Here is a 19,516-nt window from a genome sequence, read left to right on the forward strand (position 1 = left end):
TGGAGCTTATAAGATAATCTTACTAACTTATCTTCTTAACCAGACTCTAGTTTCTTTTGAAACAAGATTGTCATAGTCATCATTGTATCTTCGGTACTTAATATAGTATTATAAAATAGAGAACAAATATTTATTTATTAAATATAAATAAAATAACTAAAAAACAGACACATGCTTAAAACCTGTTGAATTCCTAGAAAGTTTTGACCTATTTATTTCAGATGAACATGGATGATCTTCTAGAGACCCAACAATCAAGACTGTAATAAAAGTGGCAGAGTCATTTAAAGGTTATTTCTAAAGAAGATTCAGATAACTCTGATGATCTCATAGTCCAATATTGCAGACATTAAAAAATGATTCTTATGGTTTCCATCTGAAGAGATTCCAAGGTAAAAAAATATATGTATTTAATAAAAAATACACAAAGGACTTAAAGACAGCACATTACAGGGACACAGCCACATCAATGTTTATAGCAGCACAATTCACACTGTGGAACAATGTAGATGAATGAAGAATAATAAAAAAATGCGGAATATATACACAATGGAATATTACTCAGCAATAAAAGACAATAAAATTTACCTGGGATTTGCAGGTAAATGGATGGAGTTAGAGAAGATCATGCTAAGTGAAGTTAGCCAATCCCCAAAAAACAAATGCCAAATGTTTTCTCTGATATAAGGAGACTGATTCATAGTGGGATAGGGAGAGGGAGCATGGGAGGAACAGACAAATTCTAGAAAGAGAAGAGGGGTAGGAGGGGAATGAGAAGAAGGGGTTAGAAATGATGGTGGAATGTGATGGACATCATTATCCAAAGTACACGTATGGAGACAAAAATTGGTGTGAATATACTTTGTATACAACCAAAGATAGGAAAAATGTGTACTCTATATGTGTAATATGAATTGTAATGCATTCTGCTGTCATATATAAATATAAAATTAATTAAAAAATATGTATTTTAGAAGATAAACAGCATTACTAGAAAGCATTGGGAAAATCATAACTCTTAGAGGTCATCATTAAGAAATATGCATAATGGTAAGAGCACAAAACAATGAGGACTATGGTTTGAACATAAGGGTCATTTATTACTAAGAGACATGTTAGAAATGACAACTGATATTGGCTCATCTTGATTCTGCTTCCCTGAATTTTAGTAGCCACCAGTCAAGATTTAATGGAAGGGCTGGAGTTGTGAGCAGAAGTAGAACACTTAACCTAGTAAGTGTGTGGTCCGAGGTTCGATCCTCAGCACCACATAAAAATAGATAAATAAAATAAAGGTATTTTAAAAATTCCTTTAGAAAAAAGATTCAATGGAATCCACAAGATAATAATTTCTCTCTACAGGTATTCCCCTATTATAAAATCTCTTTTATGTTATAGTCTTTTTTAAAAAAAGGTTTTTTAGTTGTTGATGGACATTTTTTAATTTTTATTCATTCATTTATATGTGGTGCTGAGAATCGAACCCAGGGCCTCATACATGTGAAGCAAATGCTTTACCACTGAGCCATAATCCTAGCCCCAGTGTTCAACTCTTAATATATACAACTTGTTACAAAAAAAACAGAAGAAAGAATATAAAGTTTCATTTTCTCTAAGGCTTATAGATATCAGTAAGGCTTTCTATTTTAAAAATATCACTTGAAGATATCTTTTTCATGTCCTTGGTATTTCTAATTTAGATCCTATTATTTTGATGTCATTAAAATTCTTAGCATGTATATTTAGTCTTCGTAAAATAGAATGTGGGACGATTCTTTTGGGATACAATTAAATGATTCTAAAGAAAGATCAATGGTTCTTTTAAAAAGTGAAAACAAATACGTCTATTCTTATATATCATTTTCACTTTGAAAAAGGTTAATACAAGACAGTAATTTTCAAATAAAGAATATTAAATATTATATGCGATTGCCTTGTGACTTTACTATCAGAAATCTTGTCAAGGTGTCAGATTTTATGGAACCAATCAAATATAGTCTGTGATAGTCTAAATAAAATACAGAGAAGCTAAACAACATTGTACCAGAAATGTTTTCTATCAATAGTTTAAAACATTTATGAAGTTTGCTAAGAGTAAAATAACTCTGTTGTTATGAATAACTTTTTATGTGAAAAAGCAACACCTTCTTTTTTCTTTTCTTTTTTGAAGTGCTAGGGATCAAACCCAGAGCCTTATACATGTTAGGCAAGCACTCTACCACTGAGTTATAACCCCAAACACAAGTAAATTCAAATATATTGCAAAGAAAGCAAGGAAAGATAATATAGCAATAAATTATTGTACCATGAAATTGAATTTAAGTATATTTCTAAAATAATCTCATTCATTAATGTAAACCATGCTCTATTTAGAAACTGAAAAACTAAAATTTCTACATTATTTTGAGAATAGAATACTTAGGCCTTTTGTTTATATTTTTTCAAATATATAAAGTACTTATGTTTAGGTTTTCTCAAAAATAATATCAAATATTTACTGTTCACTATGTGCAACACATAAAAATGAGTAAAATTTCCTATTGCTACTGAAGAGCTATTATCTAATGGGATGTCAGACACTAACTGTAATAGAAGACTGAATAAAGTAAGTGCTATAACTACTGCAAGACTCAATATGTGTTGAGGGGGAAACATTTCCAGGGAATACTTTATGAATATATATATAAAATCAAGGTGACTAATAAGGAAAATGGAAATTGCATCATCATTAGAGGCTGTCCACCATAAAAGTTTTGGTGATACAGAGAGGAGAGTTGTTCTAAGGAAGAGGAGTTATGTGACTGAAGAGAAAAATCCAGGATGGAGGCAGGGGGGCCCTCTTCTCTGTCCACCACACTACCACTTCTAATCAAGTCACCCCACACATTTCCTATCAGCTCTCCTGGGCTCCTCCTTTTCTACTGATTGCTTTTGTGCTGACTAAAGAATAGAAGGATTGACATTAATATCCTACATTGGAATTCCTTTGTTTTCTTAGAAAGACTTTTATTCTTGCTTTATATATCTTACTCTTTTAGTACTCTGGGGCTTTAGAATATCAAATATGTTCTCAATGTCTTAGTCCAGGAATTGAGGAGTAAGACAATATAAAGAGATAGTGGCCCTCTGTAAAATTATGTAGAACTGATAATTTATAAAATAAATTGCTGACTTTTTTCACAAGGGCAATGTATGAATGAAAAAACAATACTTTAATGATAATCCATTCAATCTTAAGGTTCTTGCCTTTGAATATGTGCACTTTTACAAATTTAGCTAAATATTAACCTCTCCAGATACATATTTAAGATGAGAAAATGAAAATGTAAATGTAAATGTAATGGATATAATAGTTTGTTATTTTGGTACTGGTTTAAACTTTTGAATGTATTTAACGCTAACTTATTAATATTTTGAACATAAATCCATAGTCCTAGAATTTTACTATTCTGTTCAGCAAAGACATAGAGAAAAATGCTGATGCAGAATATTCATTACTAAGCTGTATTTTAATATTATGCTCTTGGCTGTTATTAAAGGATAATAGAAGCAAAAATCTATAAAAACGTTCCTAAACTTCTGCAGAAATGTTGTGGACATTCTCATCTACAATCCCAAGAGAAAATTTTTCTTTAAAACTGTGTTTCAGCTACATAATGCTGTGACCAAAATACCTGACAAGAACAACTTATAAGAGGAAAAGTTTATTTTGGCCTCACAGTTTCAGAGGTTCAGTCTATGGTCACTTGACTCTATTGCTCTGGTCCTGAGTTAAGGCAGAACATCGTAGGTGGCCATATAGAAGTCTCTCACCTTGTGGCTCCCAGAAAGCTGGGGTAGGGCAGGGAAGGACCAAGATATAATCCCCAAGGGCACACCCCTAGTGACCCACCTCCCCCAACCATGTCCCACCTACCTACAGTTAGCACCCAGTTGGTTCACTCAAACTACACATTAAGCTCTAGCTCTCACAGTCTCATCATTTCACCTCTAAACATTCCTGTTTTAACACAGGAGCTTTGGGGCACACCTCATATCCGTGAATTTACTGATATTACAACTTTGCTTTAAACAAATTAAAACCCATCTCTCTTTCTAATCATAAAGTCAGTTAACTCATTTTCTATAACAGCTTCCAGGAATCTTACAGCTAAATTTCAATCTCAACACAGAATTTATATAGACCTTTAAGTGTTTGCACATTATATTAAGTGCTCTAAAATTTCCATCATACTTATTTTTCCATGGTGCTAATAATTTGTTTCTGCTTTAACATTACTATAACATAACTTGGTTATAGCTACACAAGTTTAACATGAAACATAATAAAATGAACATTGATTTTTTTCTTTTTTCTAAATTTTTGTCATATTCCTTAAATTCTTCAGGAAGTAAAAGGCTGGATATTTTTCAATATTTTAGTGAGTTAGGTAGTATTACCACTTACACTGAGGATATACTTAGATCAAATTCACCACTTGCTTATCAGACCTTCAACAGATCAGTGATTTTCATCCTAATCCTGGTATATAGGCTCAAAAAAATCTGACTTTAATCTGAATTTTTCAGATAATTAGCCATTCCAAATAACTTGCTTCTGTCAAACTTATCTTGCCTTCCTTAAAAACAGGTCTTCAAACATCCCACATTTTATAACATTTCTTTTTTTAAATAATTTCCCTTCTCCGCCCTTTCCTCATGATCTACTTCTAGTCCATCTTTCTCTGTGAAGCATTTTCTTGCTAATTGTTCCTTTTCTGAATACTTATATGTTGCCAATGTAAAAATCAGTTTTTATTGATTTGTAAAAACTCTTCCTATTGTCACATTAAAGTTTACAAAATCAACTTATTGGATGCAGACATTTTTAAAACTGTAATAGAATGTATCACATGTAGGAAATATAAAACATCATTTTATAAAACTGATTCAGTTCTACACACACCAACACTTTAATTTGGTATAGCCTACATATCAATATAAAATACAATTTCTTCCTTCATATTGTAGAAAAAACTTCTAAACACAGCTTTATAATAATAGCTGTTGTTGTTGTTGTTGTTATTATTATTATTATTATTATTATTATTATTATTATTATTATTATTTTATGTGTGTGGTGCTGGGTATTAAATTCAGGGCCTTGTGCATACAAGGCAAGCATTCTACCAACTGTATATCCCCAGCCCCTAAATATTATTATATAATAAATATATATAAATAATTATGTAATGTTTCAATCAGGTTTGACATACCTCGTTCCTCAAGTATTTATCATTTCTTTATAGTGAAAACTTTAAAAACACCTTTTCTGGTTTTTTTTAATGTAAGTACATTATTATTATCTATAGTTACCCTATTGCTTCTTATCCCTACCCAATTGTAACTTCCCCATAGATCAATCACATTATGTATTCATCAGTTGATGGACGTGTAGGTTGTTTACATTTCTTGGCAATTTTCAATAGTGCTGCAATAACCGTAGAAGTACAGATATCTCTTCAATATACTGATTTCATTTCCTTTGGATATAAACCTAGTGGAAGGATTGCTGAATCATATGGTAGCACTATTTTTAATTTTTTGAGGAGCCTCCATGTTGTTTTCCACAATGACTGTAGAAATTTACATTTTCACGAAGAGTGTACATAACTTATGAATAACCTAAGGTGCTTTTGGCTATCTTAGGATGTACTTTGAAGTCTATAGATTACATGTGGCTTCTAGTTTCATGAAACATGCAGTTTATGCATTTTGTTGTTGTTGTTGTTACTCTTCTTCGTCACCATTGTACAGTTTCCAACAGGAAACAGGAAAAAAAATGCTAAATTATAAAACCATATTCATACCTAAAACCTTTCCACAGCCCAAGCATATAAAAGTCTAATAAATAAAGAGATGAAATGACACGTATTAGGCAATATTTGTGTTGTAAATATAAAATCCTGACTTTCAGCATGCATAAAAAATTCCAGTGACTTATTATTCTAATCTCATAGGCTTCATTTGCCTTTTCCCAACATCCTTCAAATATTGATAGAGTAGATAAGATGTATGAAACTTACTACTGAAAAGCCTGGCTCCTCAAACTAAAAATATGATATTTGAGACAGTATGAAGTACACTGTCTTTACTTATGAAAGTAAATACACTGAGTAATCATTAATGGAAAACTAGCGGTCTCCAAGGCCTATTTTACTTTTTTGAGACTAACATTGCTTTTCTCCAAATGTTTACTGGTAAAGAATAAGAATTTTTAGTTCTCATTGCTAGGGATAAAACCCAAGGCATTATACATGCCAGTATGAGAATTTTAAAAAACTGAAAAATAGTCTATATGTTGCATGAGCTATGGTAGGGTTCTTTTATATTATGGATTTAACACATCGAGCATAAAATCAAAGTTTAATTTGGCTTTCCCGACTGTATTAAATGGAGGCTAAATATTGAAATATCACCCTGAATCCCCTTTAGCACAACATGCTATAGTCTCTGTCAGACTTTCATGGTGATTAGACCATAATTGACAAATTCATTGTTATATCCCAGTGCTAGAACACTGGATTATATAAAAAATTGTTGTTGAAATGTTGACATTACTGAGATAGTAGATTGTAATTTATGCTAGCTGGGATTGCAATAAAAAGATGATAAATAAAACAATCTATTTTTAGATAACAACTCTGAAATTTCCAAAAAATATGATTTTGGGTAAATTATAATCTCCAAGTTTCCTAATAATGGGAACAATATTAATACTCAATAACTGAAACTGTAAAAAGATTTAATAAGGAAAGCAGATTGTTTTCATAAGAGTAATCACCCATTTTTTTAATTTCACAATTTACAATGTTCTAGATTTTTTTTCTGTTTTGATTTATCTGTTCTTTGAAAAAAACTTAAAAATTTTTTTTTATTTGTTCTTTTTAGTTACACATGACAGACAGTAGAATGGATTTTGACATATTATACCTACATAGTGTATAACTTCCCGTTCTTGTGGACGTATATAATGTGGAGTTACACTGGTCATGTGTTCATATGTGGACATAGGAAAGTTATGTCCAATTCATTCTACTGTTTTTCCTAATCCCATCTGCCCTCCATCCCCTTGGTTACCTTTTGTCTAATCCAGAGTACTTCTATTCTTCCCTATTCTACCCCCCTTATTGTGCACTAGTATCTGTATATCAGAGAGAACATTTGGCCTTTGTTTTATGGGGGACTGGCTTATTTCACTTAGGATGATAGTCTCCAGTTCTATCCATTTACCTGCAAATACCATAATTTCATTCTTCTTTGTGGTGGAGTAATATTCCATTGTGTATATATACCACAATTTCTTTACCCATTCATCTGTTGAAGGACACTTTGATTAGTTCCATAGTTTAGCTATTAAGAATTGAGCTGCTATAAACATTGTTGTGGCTGCAACCCTATAATATGCTGATTTTAAGTTGTTTTGGAATAAGCTCAGGAGTGGGATAACTGGGTCAAATGGTTTTCTGAGGAATATCCATGCTGCTTTCCACAGAAGTTGCACCAACTTGCAGTCTCACCACCAATGTATGACTGTACCCTTTTCTACACATCCTCACCAACATTTATTGTTACTGTGTTATTGATAACTGCCACTCTGGCTGGAGTGAAATGAAATCTCAGTGTAGTTTTAATTTGCATTTCTATAATTGCTAGAGATTTTGAACATTTTTTTCATATATTTGTTGGTCGATTGTATTTCTTCTATGAAGTATCCGTTCAGTTCCTTTGCCCATTTGATTAGGTTATTTGTTTCTTTAATGTTGAGCTTTTTGAGTGCTTTACATATCCTGGAGATTAATTCTCTACCTGAGGTATAGATGGCAAAGATTTTCTCCCATTCTGTAGGCTCTTTCTGCATGTTGAAAAAAGTTTTTAAGTGAGAAAGTATACTCTTATCTAATATACACCTACATAAATTTTTCTCACATGATCTCTACAACTTCAAATGGAGTTACTCTAGGATACAGATAGTTAGAAAGCTGACTTACCTAACATAGTGCTGCTAGTGGTGGAGAAAACTGGAATATAAAATGTGATTATCTTTGCTCAAATATGAGGCTTACAGTGAAATTTCCATATTTCTGATGAATTCCCTTACTGAGACTATCTTATAATGTTTTTGTGCTCTTCCACTCTCATTAGACCTAATTAATTGATATTAAAGAGTCAATTAAATAGAAATCCTAACAGTGAGTATTCTAGTTCAAAACATTTTTCCAAAATATGGGTTTATACAAATATAAATCTAATTTGACATGATATTTAATAATCTTATTATCAAGGGCTAAAAAATGATCACTCACATCTCTTTTCAAATTTTAAACACACACTGCTTTTTTAAAAATTCCACATAAATGGGGCTGGGGTTTAGCTCAGAGCACTTGCGTAGCATGGATGAGGTACCAGGTTCAATACTTAATACCACAAAAAATAAATAAATAACATACAGATATTGTATCCATTTATATCTAAAAAATACATTTAAAATCCATATAAATGACAGCATAAAAGAATTAATTGCAAAAGTACAGATAGCTAGATGCCTCAAAAAATAATATTACTTGAAAAAAATTTTCTCAGAAACTAAAAACATGAAATTGACTACAACTTATTTGGCTACATTCAAAATAAATGCTCCCTTGAAATTCACTCCCATTATTATGGGAGTAAATTTCAATATTTACACACTATTTAAGTAACATAGCTTGCCTCTTCCAATATTACTGTTTAATGTTTTTATGAGACTCACTATGTAAACTTATAAAATTTTATTCTAAGTTTCTATTCAAATGAAGTAAATTTCTTAGACTCCATGATAAACAACTAACTTCTTAAGACAGCATATATTTAGTTATTAAATTAATCCAAAGCTGTACTTATCTCCCATCACTCTTCCTTCAATCACTGTTTCTGGCACAGTAGCCTCTGCAGTTCCTCATAACACCAAGGAACTCTTTCCCCAGGTACACATAGAGATGTTCCACCACTGAACACATGGATGGCTCTACCACTTGTTTACAGCTGATATCTCATCTAATAGCTTCTTATTCATACTCCACTGTTAAAACATTTCATTATTATCCCTGCATATAACCACACATATAACTTCTTTATTTGATTCACATCTCTGCACAAAATACATTTGGCCTTCTTTGATCATAATGTTTAAAAACAGTAACTATCCCATACACATACACACACACACACACACACACACACACACACACACACCACACACACAATACCTAACCTGGGCCCTCATTATATCTTTATATCTTTATCCTAGTTTATTTTCATAGCACTTTTGCATTCTGTCATAATACCAAACACTGCTCAGCACAGACTGAGTACTAGGTACTAGTAGGTACCTAGGTAAATATCTACTTCATGGGAAAACACTGGCTCATGTATGTTTTCAGTTCTTCTTTCTTTACTGAACTTTTAAATTATTTTAAAATTTACCCAATCAATCTCAATGTATTAAGGAAATGGATAGTGACTTAAGAAAAAGGAAGTCTCTGATTTCATAATGCTTTATATTAAAAAGACTTCAGCATATCAAAAACTGTTATCATAAGTTTCTATAAAAATCATTAAACAGTAATATTGGAAGAGGCAAGCTATGTTACTTAAATATAAAGTAAAATAAGTAGTCTTTAAGTCATCTGAAACTAAAAATATGAATAAAGAACTTAATTTAAGATCAATTCTCCTCTCCTAATCATAAGAACTTAATCATAACTGTTTTTGCACATGTATGATTATAAATTCTTGTTACCACAAACCTGTCTCCTAATAACAACATAATACGTTCACAAACATACAGATTTACTTCCTCTCAAAAATATGCCTCTAATATTCTCACAATCAACACCAAATTCTGATAAAAAGTCACAACTACTTGATTCAAGCTTCTAAGGAGTAAATTAATGGCTGTCTGCCTAACTGATCTTCATTTAATCATGAACTTTTAAAAATTTAATTTCCAATAAGATAGATTTTTTTTTCTTAAAAAAAGCTAAATCTGTAAACTTCTGAATTTAACAAAGCTGTTATAGTGCAATTTACATGTTAAACTTAAACTAGATGTCCTTCTTTCACACATATTTGCCAAACCTTAAGTTTAACTCAAATCTCAACTCTGTCCACACAATACTAGAGTTTAATGATTTTCCTAGTATAGAGATTTATTAAAAATCCAGTGGGCATCTGGGGGTATATCTCAGTGAGACAGGACCTGCCTAGCATGGTAGAGAACCAGGGTTCAAAGGCTAGCACTGTTGATGTAGGGAGAAAGGGACTTTTGACAGAGAGGAATTCAAAAGTTCAGCAACTGCTCAATGCATTCAATTTTTCAACAAATATTTATTGAATACCTACTCTGGTACAGCACTCTCTGGTTGGGAACTTGGCTGCAGTAATTGTTAAATATAATTCTGACTTTATGGAGCTTACATTTCACTTTGGGGAGGTAAACAATTAAAAAGATATCATTGAAAAAAAGAGACATCATTAAATAGTAGATAAACATAACCATGACACATAGAAATTTTAAAAAGGGGAAAGAAGAGAATGTGCTATTTTATATGTGGCATTCTGCAAAGACCTGTCTGATAAATGATATTTCAGCAGAACCTGAACTAAGTAAAGAACAGACCATATGCATGTCCTTTATGTTTGCTAATCCCAGGATAATTATAATGGGTTTTCAATATGCCCTGCTTACAATATTTTCCATCTTCTATATCTGCACACAGGCTCTAGGAGGCAGTGTAGGAAAAATCAGTTCATGGAAGATGAAGAATGGATAGTGTAGGCACTCACTAGCATTATTACTGTGTTAAAGTTAGGTAAATTCTTCACCTCTGATTGCTCTATTTCATGTACCTCTGAGTGAATACTCACAAGGACATAAATATAAGAGAGACTACTTTGGTCACTGTCAGTATTAGAATAATAAACTTGAATTTTCATGGGTAAGAGAAAAAATAAATGGAAAGAGAAATAAATAGGAAATTATATTCAAAGCAAAATAACATTCTTTATGTGGGCTAAAAATGAAGTCTAACAAGGTGAAAATTAGATATTTATAGCATATTATATGGTCATAGATATTAACTTCTTACACAAATTAAATCAAGAAAGGGATTTGGTTTTAAGAGTACAAATAACTTTTCAAAGGAAGATATATGACAGATAATACTACCATAACAAAATCCATATCAATTTGTTCTTCAGTCATAATTGAAAATTATCTAACTTTCACAACCTCTGCATTGTGATTATCTTTTAAAAGAGTAATATGATTCTTTATAAATCAAATGTTTAACAATATTTATAATGAACTGAGATAATAATTTCCATATTTCAAATGCCAGTACTTTAAATCAACTTAATAATCAGGTAGAAACTTTAAGTTTCTACCTCGTAAAACAATCGTATATAATTCTTTAATCTTCTATAGCTTCCAGCATACATTTATTTTCATAGCTAGTGTTATAAAATGATGAGATAATCAACTTCACAGTGTTGGAGGTTGGAGAAAAAGATAATAATTGACCATGTAATAGTCCAGAAAATCTAATCCATTATCTGAATTAATTTCACAGAAAATTTTATATAGTGAGGGGTACTGTTTCACTTGAAATTATGTATTCATACCCATGCCCAGATCTGCATTGCTATTTCTCTCTATTATAGCTTTGGTCCCTCAACTTGAGACTTTTCTAAACCTTTAGACAGTGAAAATATTTGGTTGGCTTGTGAAATAGGATATCAATATCTCGAAAACCCAGTTCTACATGTTGTTAACCTTACATGGGTAAAAAGTATCTTCTTGCACCGAATTTGATTTACACTAGGATTTAATGAAATTGAGGTCATACTCCAAATGCACAATTAACACTATAAAACTCCCACCACTTAGGGAGGGAAGCAGTGGTGAAGATGTCAAAGATGACCCATCAGTTTATGATTTTTGAGAACTGGGATATTTTGTGGCACCACTTACTAAATGAAGAAGAACAACTTTTAGAGTTAAATATGTTAAACTGAGTTTGAGGTAAAAGTTAGGGAAATTCTTGAGTTTGGGGAAAGCTAATGCTGCATTAGAAATATAAATTTACTAGTTATTAATTTATAAATAATAAATGAAACCATGAAAATAGATTACTCTGACATAAAAAGATATGGGAATTCTGTGAAAAACAGTATTTATTCATAAACAAAAAAAATGCTAGCAAACTAGTTTCATTTTCTAGAAAAAAATGTCACAACCTATTCCAGATTAGAGAATTTTTATGGGGTTTTCTATAATTAAATGGAAAATATCAACAAAGAATAAAACAACTTTGCAATTCTAAAAAAATTATACAAAAAGGTCAAGTCCTAGGCTGGGGTTGTGGCTCAGCAGTAGAGCGCTCACCTAGCACGTGTGAGGCCCTGGGTTTAATCCTCAGCACCACATAAAAATAAATAAATAAAGGTATTGTGTCCAACTACAGCTAAAAAAAAATAAATAAATAAATAAAAATATTAAAAAATAAGAATGTCAAGTTCTTAAACTATAGAATTAGAATGTTTAGCAACCAACTATCAAAATCTTCTATGAAAGAACTATTAAAGCTCAGCCCCTCAGTGAAGACTTAGAAATATAATAAAGTTTAAATATGGACATTATTTTCTAGATTAACAACAGAAAAATGTAACAATTATTTTTTCAAGTCCCTAAATCTGTGTTATGTAACAGCATTCTTAGGACTGGAATGTATTTCAAAATTAAAGCCATCCTTTAATCTATAAAAATCAATAAATATTATCCATCAAGTTTTGAGACTTTCCTATTTCTATGCTGTTCTTCATATCAGACAGTTGCCAAAGGAAAAAAAGTTACCAGTCCCAACATAATTTCTGAACACTGAAGGTGCTTAGAGGCTAAGTCAGCTCCACAGTGCACTTGTTCTGGTCCCCACAGGTTTTGTTTTAAAAATACAAACCTTGCTCACACCCATTTCTTACCTAACCAATCTCGTGTATATCACATGCAAGTAAGGAGTTCTTTGATAGATCTTAGAGATAAAAGTGACCTAAAGCAATCTCTCACCTACCTATCTGGCTCTACACAGGGAAATTATGATTTGCTGAATTTGTAGCATAGCTTTTAAAAATTCCAGTATCTTGGAAACCTCACATCTAAAGGTAAAATTCTAATTTACTCCTAACTGCTGAATATCACTCAAGTCTACATTACTTAGTCTTTTATAACCTGAAGCTTTCAAAGTATAAAACTTAAAGAAAAGCCTCAAGTCTTTCAAGAAAAACTGCAAAACAAAGGGAGAGAAATTCAGATATTATATCCTAGCAAACATCTTATAAAATTAAGGAAATTCAGCCGGGAACAATGGTGCATGCCTGTAATCCCAGCGGCACAGAAGGCTGAGACAGGAGGATCCTGAGTTCAAAGCCAGTCTCACCCAAAAGCAAAAGCAAGGCACTAAGCACCTCAAAATAAGGTGGGAGATGTGGGTTGAGTACTCCAGAGTCCAATCCCTGATACCCACCACCCCCGACCCCCCCAAAAAAAAAATTTAAGGAAATCCTATACTTCAACTGTATTGGTATACTGGTAGTAGTATGCACAAAACTTTTTTGTTTCTGAGTTTCAGACACATGGTCTAAGAACTTTATTTACCAGGGAAAATGTTAAATCACCAAGCATTCTTTTAAAGCAAACATTATGTGTATAAGCACACTTACCTTAGGAATAGGATTCAGCAGAACTACACCTGATTTCTTAGTGATGACTTGTTTTGTTGTGTAGTGATGATCTATTAGTTGAGGGATGTTTGTAAACCCAGTGCCCTCAAATCGATACAGATTCTGGAGAGAGAACAATAAGGTAAAACAAATATGAAGACATTGTTTCAGAAAGACTACATTCATCAGAAATTCAGTTCCATTTAACAATGACATTTAACACAACAACATGCATACACTTAACACTACTGGATTATCTACTTAAGCTAGTTAAGATGGTAAAAATTTTAAATGGATAACTAAAGCTCCAATATCAACCTTTTGACAGAAAACATTAATTTTAATACTGAGTAAACCCAATTCAAGTTTATTAAGAGTAAAAAGAAAGGGCTGGTATTGTGGCTCAGTAGTAGAGCACTTGCCTAGCAAGTATGAGGCACTGAGTTTGAGTCTCAGCAATGCATATAAATAAATGAATAAAATAAAGGTCCATCAACAACTAAAATATATATATTAAGAGTAAAAAAAAAAACAAAACTAACAGACCTGAAATGCATTTTGTCAAAATGATAACCAAAGGAAACAAAGCTTACAATACTTTCAAGTTAAGGAATAAAAAATATGTTAACATATATCTACAGATAATTCCATTTGATAAAATTTTGGATTATTAAAAATCATATCAAAAGTTTCAAGACGTGTAACTAATGCAATCATAAATATTTGAATCCTTGATCATTTATTATCAACATAGTAATTAGTTGGCTTTTCTATGCTATGGTATTTATTACCAAAAACACTCATTTATGCACTTTCTTTTTCTTTTTTGTACTGGGATTGAACTCAGGGATGCTCTGCCACTGAGTTACATCCTTAACCCTTTTTATTTTTGTTTTGAAACTAGGTCTTGGGCTGGGGATGTGGCTCAAGCGGTAGCGCGCTCGCCTGGCATGTGTGCGGCCCGGGTTCGATCCTCAGCACCATATACAAACAAAGATGTTGTGTCTGCCAATAACTAAAAAATAAATATTTAAAAAAATTCTCTCTCTCTCTCTCTCTCTCTCACTCTCTTTAAAAAAAAAAAAAAAGGAACTAGGTCTTGCTAAGTTGCTGAGGCTGATTTGGAACTTGAGATCCTCCCACTTTAGCTTCTCTGAGTTACTAGGATTATAGGTATGCACCACCTACTTGACTCATGCACTCTTAAGGAAGAAATATAATGTACCAGTGACAAAACTTCACATACCAACATGCTCAAATTTTAGCATATTTTTATTTCAGATCATCGGGTAAGTAGCATTTTCCCAAAGCTTATTAAGACAATTTTGACTTGTGGGTAGGCCATTACATGGATGAACTCATAGCAGTAAATATAGCAACTAAAAATGTCATATTGGCCATATTTTTCAATTCAAGAAGAGTTATGATACAATGTAATAAAATCTTCTGAATATTCACAAAAAGTCCATGCGAACATATGTAGCAAATAAATGCAGATACAGACATGGGTGTGTACAATTTAAAGAAAACTTTAAGAAATAAAAACTTCCTATTTTATAGAATTAGAGAGCAGTATAGTGATCACTAGAAGCTAGGAAGGGGATGGGGAAGGGGAAGAGAAAGAAGCTGGATAACAAGTATCAAAATACATTATATAAAAAGAATAAATTATAATGCTCTATAGCATGTTAAGATGACTATAGTTTACAAATATTAATATATGTTTTATAAAGAATGAGAAGAGTTTGAAGGCTCGCCTCCCCCCAAAACCACAAATGTTTAAGTAGATAGAAATGCAATTACCCTGATTTAACCATTACATGTGGTACACATACATTTAGTTATCATACTGTATAATTATGTTGTGTCAGGTAAAAAGGATAAAAAAAAATGAGAACTTTTAGGCTGGCTGGGGATATAGCTCAATGATAAAGTCCTGTCAAAAGAAAAGGAAAAAAAAAACAAGACAGAGATAAGAACATTGAAAACTATCTAAATTTGATACTATTTGCAGTACTGGAACTGTTTTTCCACTTAAAGTTTAAAAACTCAAAGCTCTTTTTCCATGGTATAAAGATTTAACTCATCAGAATTTAATTTATATAAAACCTAAACGTACATACATATCTGTTTTATCAGTTGAGGAACAAAACACATTAAGGAGATGGGGGGAAAAGTTTACTATTTAACTACATATATATTTAAACTCAAGGCAGTTTGTGTTATAGTCAATTCAGAGTAGTTGTTAATAAATTGCCTAAAGAACTTTTGTACGAAGTAGCCAGGCCAGCTTTGATATATCAGCTCTGATGCTTAAGAATATTTCACATGGAAGATATTCATACATTTTACACTGAGCAAGAGCTCTCAGTGTCTCAAATTACTCACTGGTGAAACAGATGATCTCTGGATCTTCTCAGAGATGACAAACCTATTCTAAATATGGATATATAGGGGGAAAAAAACTTTCAAGTCATATCCAAATATAAATTACATTTTCTCAAAAAAAAATTCTTATCAGTGAATAACTGGATTACCCTGGAAGGCATTCTTATATGAAATTTAGAAACAAAGATATGCATCAGGTCATAGAAGTATAATATGAAATGAAACAATAATAACCACCACACCAATATTTAAAAACAAATATACCATTTCTCCCCTTCCAACCTTAGGCAACTCAACACAGCAGTCAGGGCTTTGCTCAACATTTTCATTTCCTTCAGAATAAAAGCCAAAGTCTTAGCAAAACAAAAATGAATAAAATTAAAAGCCAATTCTTTATTTACCATGTCCTATCAGATCCTACATAAATCCTCCCTAATGTCTTTCTTACCTCTTCTATTTCCCCTCTTTATAAACCTCCCTCCAGTCACTTTCACTTCCTTTTTGTTTTGCAACTGCCACATTTACACCTTCCTCAGGCTCTCTCCTCTACTGCTTGAATTAATTCCTCTGACAGCCATGTGGGTAATAGCTCCCTTACTGTTTTCCAGTCTTTAATCAAATGTAACCTTTTCAGTGAGGTTTACTCTGGCCACTGTACACAGTAGTCAATACCTGCTTTCCCATCCCCACTTAATTTTCTATCTCCTTTTCCTAATTATCACTTATTACCATCATTATATACATCTCATTTAACTCTACCATCATATATATTTTACTTATTTGTCTGTTTGTTGTCTATATCCCCCTCTAGAATGTGGATTCATCAGGTGATAAATTTATTCACATATTTTGTTCAGGATAGTATCCCCATGGTTCAGAATAGTGCATGGCACATATTGCTTGTATTAATAAACTTATGTGGATAAATGAAATGTACTGGCTGTAAAGTTAAAGAGACAAATAAGAAAACATAGAAAAGGATCCTGGGAAGTTCACACACTTACACACTCACACTCAAGACATCAAAGTACAGTGTTGGATGAAAGGTAAATAATAAGATAAAGTTCATACAGAATGAAATTTCAAATCAGCCTCTGCTCTCATGTCTGATACAAAATTCTAATGTAGCTCTATAATTAGAAAACTACTGAATAAAATAGTGGAGATTTTAATTTCCTTTTCTTAATTTAAGAACATATCTAATTTTAAATTTAATTTTTTTAAAGCAATCACGCTGATGTCAGTAAAGTTCTGAAAATCTTAACAGTGCAAAACTGATTAATGCAATTTCTTAAAGATGAAGATACAGTAATGGGTCTAAAAATGCTAAGACTGTGTGTTTATAAAGTTTACCTAAGTACCTAAAAGATCAAGAATAAAACATTCATTAAAATTGTTAAGGACTGAGGCTAGAGTTGTGGCTCAGTGGTAGAGTACTTGCCTAGCACATAAGAAGCACTAGCTTTCAGTCTCAGTACCACAAAAAAGTAAATAAATAGACGTAGGCACTAGAATGGAGAACGTGTAACTAATAGAAGAAAAAGTAGGCCCAAATCTTCACCATGTTTGCTTAGGATCTTACTTCCTTAATAAGACACCTAAAGTGCAAGAGATAAAATCAAGAATTAATAAATGGATGGATTCAAACTAAAAACTTCTTCTCAGCAAATGAAAAAAATGATGTGAAGAGAAAGCCTACAGAATATGAGAAAATATTTACCACATGTACCTCAGATTAGAGCATTAATCTCCAAGATATATAAAGAACTCAAAAAACTTAACACCAAAAAAATCAAATAACTCAATTAATAAATGGACTAAGGAACTAAACAGACACTTCACAGAAGAAGAAATATAATCAATCAACAAATATATGAAAAAATGTTCAATATCTCTAGCAATTAGAAAAATGCAAATCAAAACTACTCTAAGATTTCATTTCACCCCAGTCAGAATGGCAGATATCAAGAATAACAAGTAACAATAAATGTTGGTTGTAGGGGAAAAGGTATACTCATATATTGATATATTGCTGGTGGGATTACAAACTGGTGCAACCATTGTGGAAAGTTGGATGGAAATTCCTCAGAAGCCATCCTACTCCTTGATTTATACCCCAAGGACTTAAAATCAGCATATTACAGTGATGCAGCCAAATGAATGTTTATAGCAGCTCAATTCACAATAGCTAAAATATGGAACTAACCTAGGTATCCTTCAACAGATGAATGGATAAAGAAAATGTGGAATATATACATATGAATATTACTCAGCCTTATAAAAGAATGAAATTATGGCATTTGCTGGTAAATGGATGGAGCTGGAGAATACCATGCTAAGCAAAAGAAGCCAATTCCAAAAAACAAGCACCAAATTTTCTCTCTGATGTGCAGATGCTAACTCACAATAATGGTGGGGGAGCTAGGGAAGAATAGAGTTACTTTATATTGGGTAGAGGAGAGTGAAGGGAGGGGCGTTTGAAGGTAGGAAAGATAGTAGGATGAATTAGACATATAGGAGTAGGAAGGATAGTAGAATGAATCAAATATGACTACACGACCAGTGCAATTCTATATCATGTACAACTAATAAAATGAGAAATTACACTCCATTTATGTATAATGTATCATAGTACATTCTACTGTCATGCATAACTGATTAAAACTAATTTTAAAAAAGAAGAAATGAATAAAATAAAGATATTTTGTCTATCTAAAACTAAAATAATTTTTTAAAAATTGTTAAGGACTTGTTTCTTTATACACTAAGAATTCCAAATGTTATTTTATCTCAACAGATCTCTGAAAATCTCTTCTAACTCAGTTGAACTGAGGTTGGATTTACATACAGATGGACTTGTTTTTTTAAAATTTTTTCTACAGTGATTTATTAATATGATAGAAATAATCCAGACTTTTTTTTTCTTTTGAGACAGGGTCTCTCTATGTTGCCCAGGTTAATCACAAATTATTTAATCAACGTATTGGAGTGTTCATTATATACATCTTTTACCTCTAGGTTAAATCTGTCCCTAGGTTGTTCTTGGGTTTTGTACTTTGTTTTATTTTGTTGTAGCTATTTTATTTTATTCTATTCTATTTTATGTTTATTATTTTTCTCAGAGTAACAAGAATGAGTTTATTGAATGAATAGGGAAAGGGGGATAGTCTAAAGGGAGAGAAAGGTTCTTCTCAGAAAAGAGAGGGAAACTGTGCCTCTTTTTTACTTCAGTTGTATTCGGGATCCCACAGAAGTTTTCAGAGTCTTATCTGAGTCAACCTCTTGACTTTTGACTGACAGCAGGATGACATCAGATTTTCGAGTCCCCGTT

The 19,516-nt window shown here is 32.0% G+C and overlaps 1 protein-coding gene across 5 annotated transcripts in view; it reads right to left on the reverse strand.

Annotated features, from left to right (window-relative positions):
* Positions 1-19,516, reverse strand: part of Fer (FER tyrosine kinase) — a 438,465-nt gene that overhangs the window by 244,048 nt on the left and 174,901 nt on the right. For 4 of the 5 annotated variants that reach the window (XM_071612350.1, XM_071612351.1, XM_071612352.1 and 1 more), the window contains one exon: positions 13,798-13,920. In XM_071612350.1, the coding sequence (XP_071468451.1) occupies positions 13,798-13,920 (123 nt within the window). Of the gene's footprint in view, positions 1-13,797; positions 13,921-19,516 lie in introns of those variants that run through there. The other variant, XM_071612353.1, reaches the window with a different exon arrangement.

The sequence above is a fragment of the Marmota flaviventris genome, chromosome 5 (assembly GCF_047511675.1).
Source record: "Marmota flaviventris isolate mMarFla1 chromosome 5, mMarFla1.hap1, whole genome shotgun sequence".
NCBI lineage: Eukaryota > Metazoa > Chordata > Mammalia > Rodentia > Sciuridae > Marmota > Marmota flaviventris.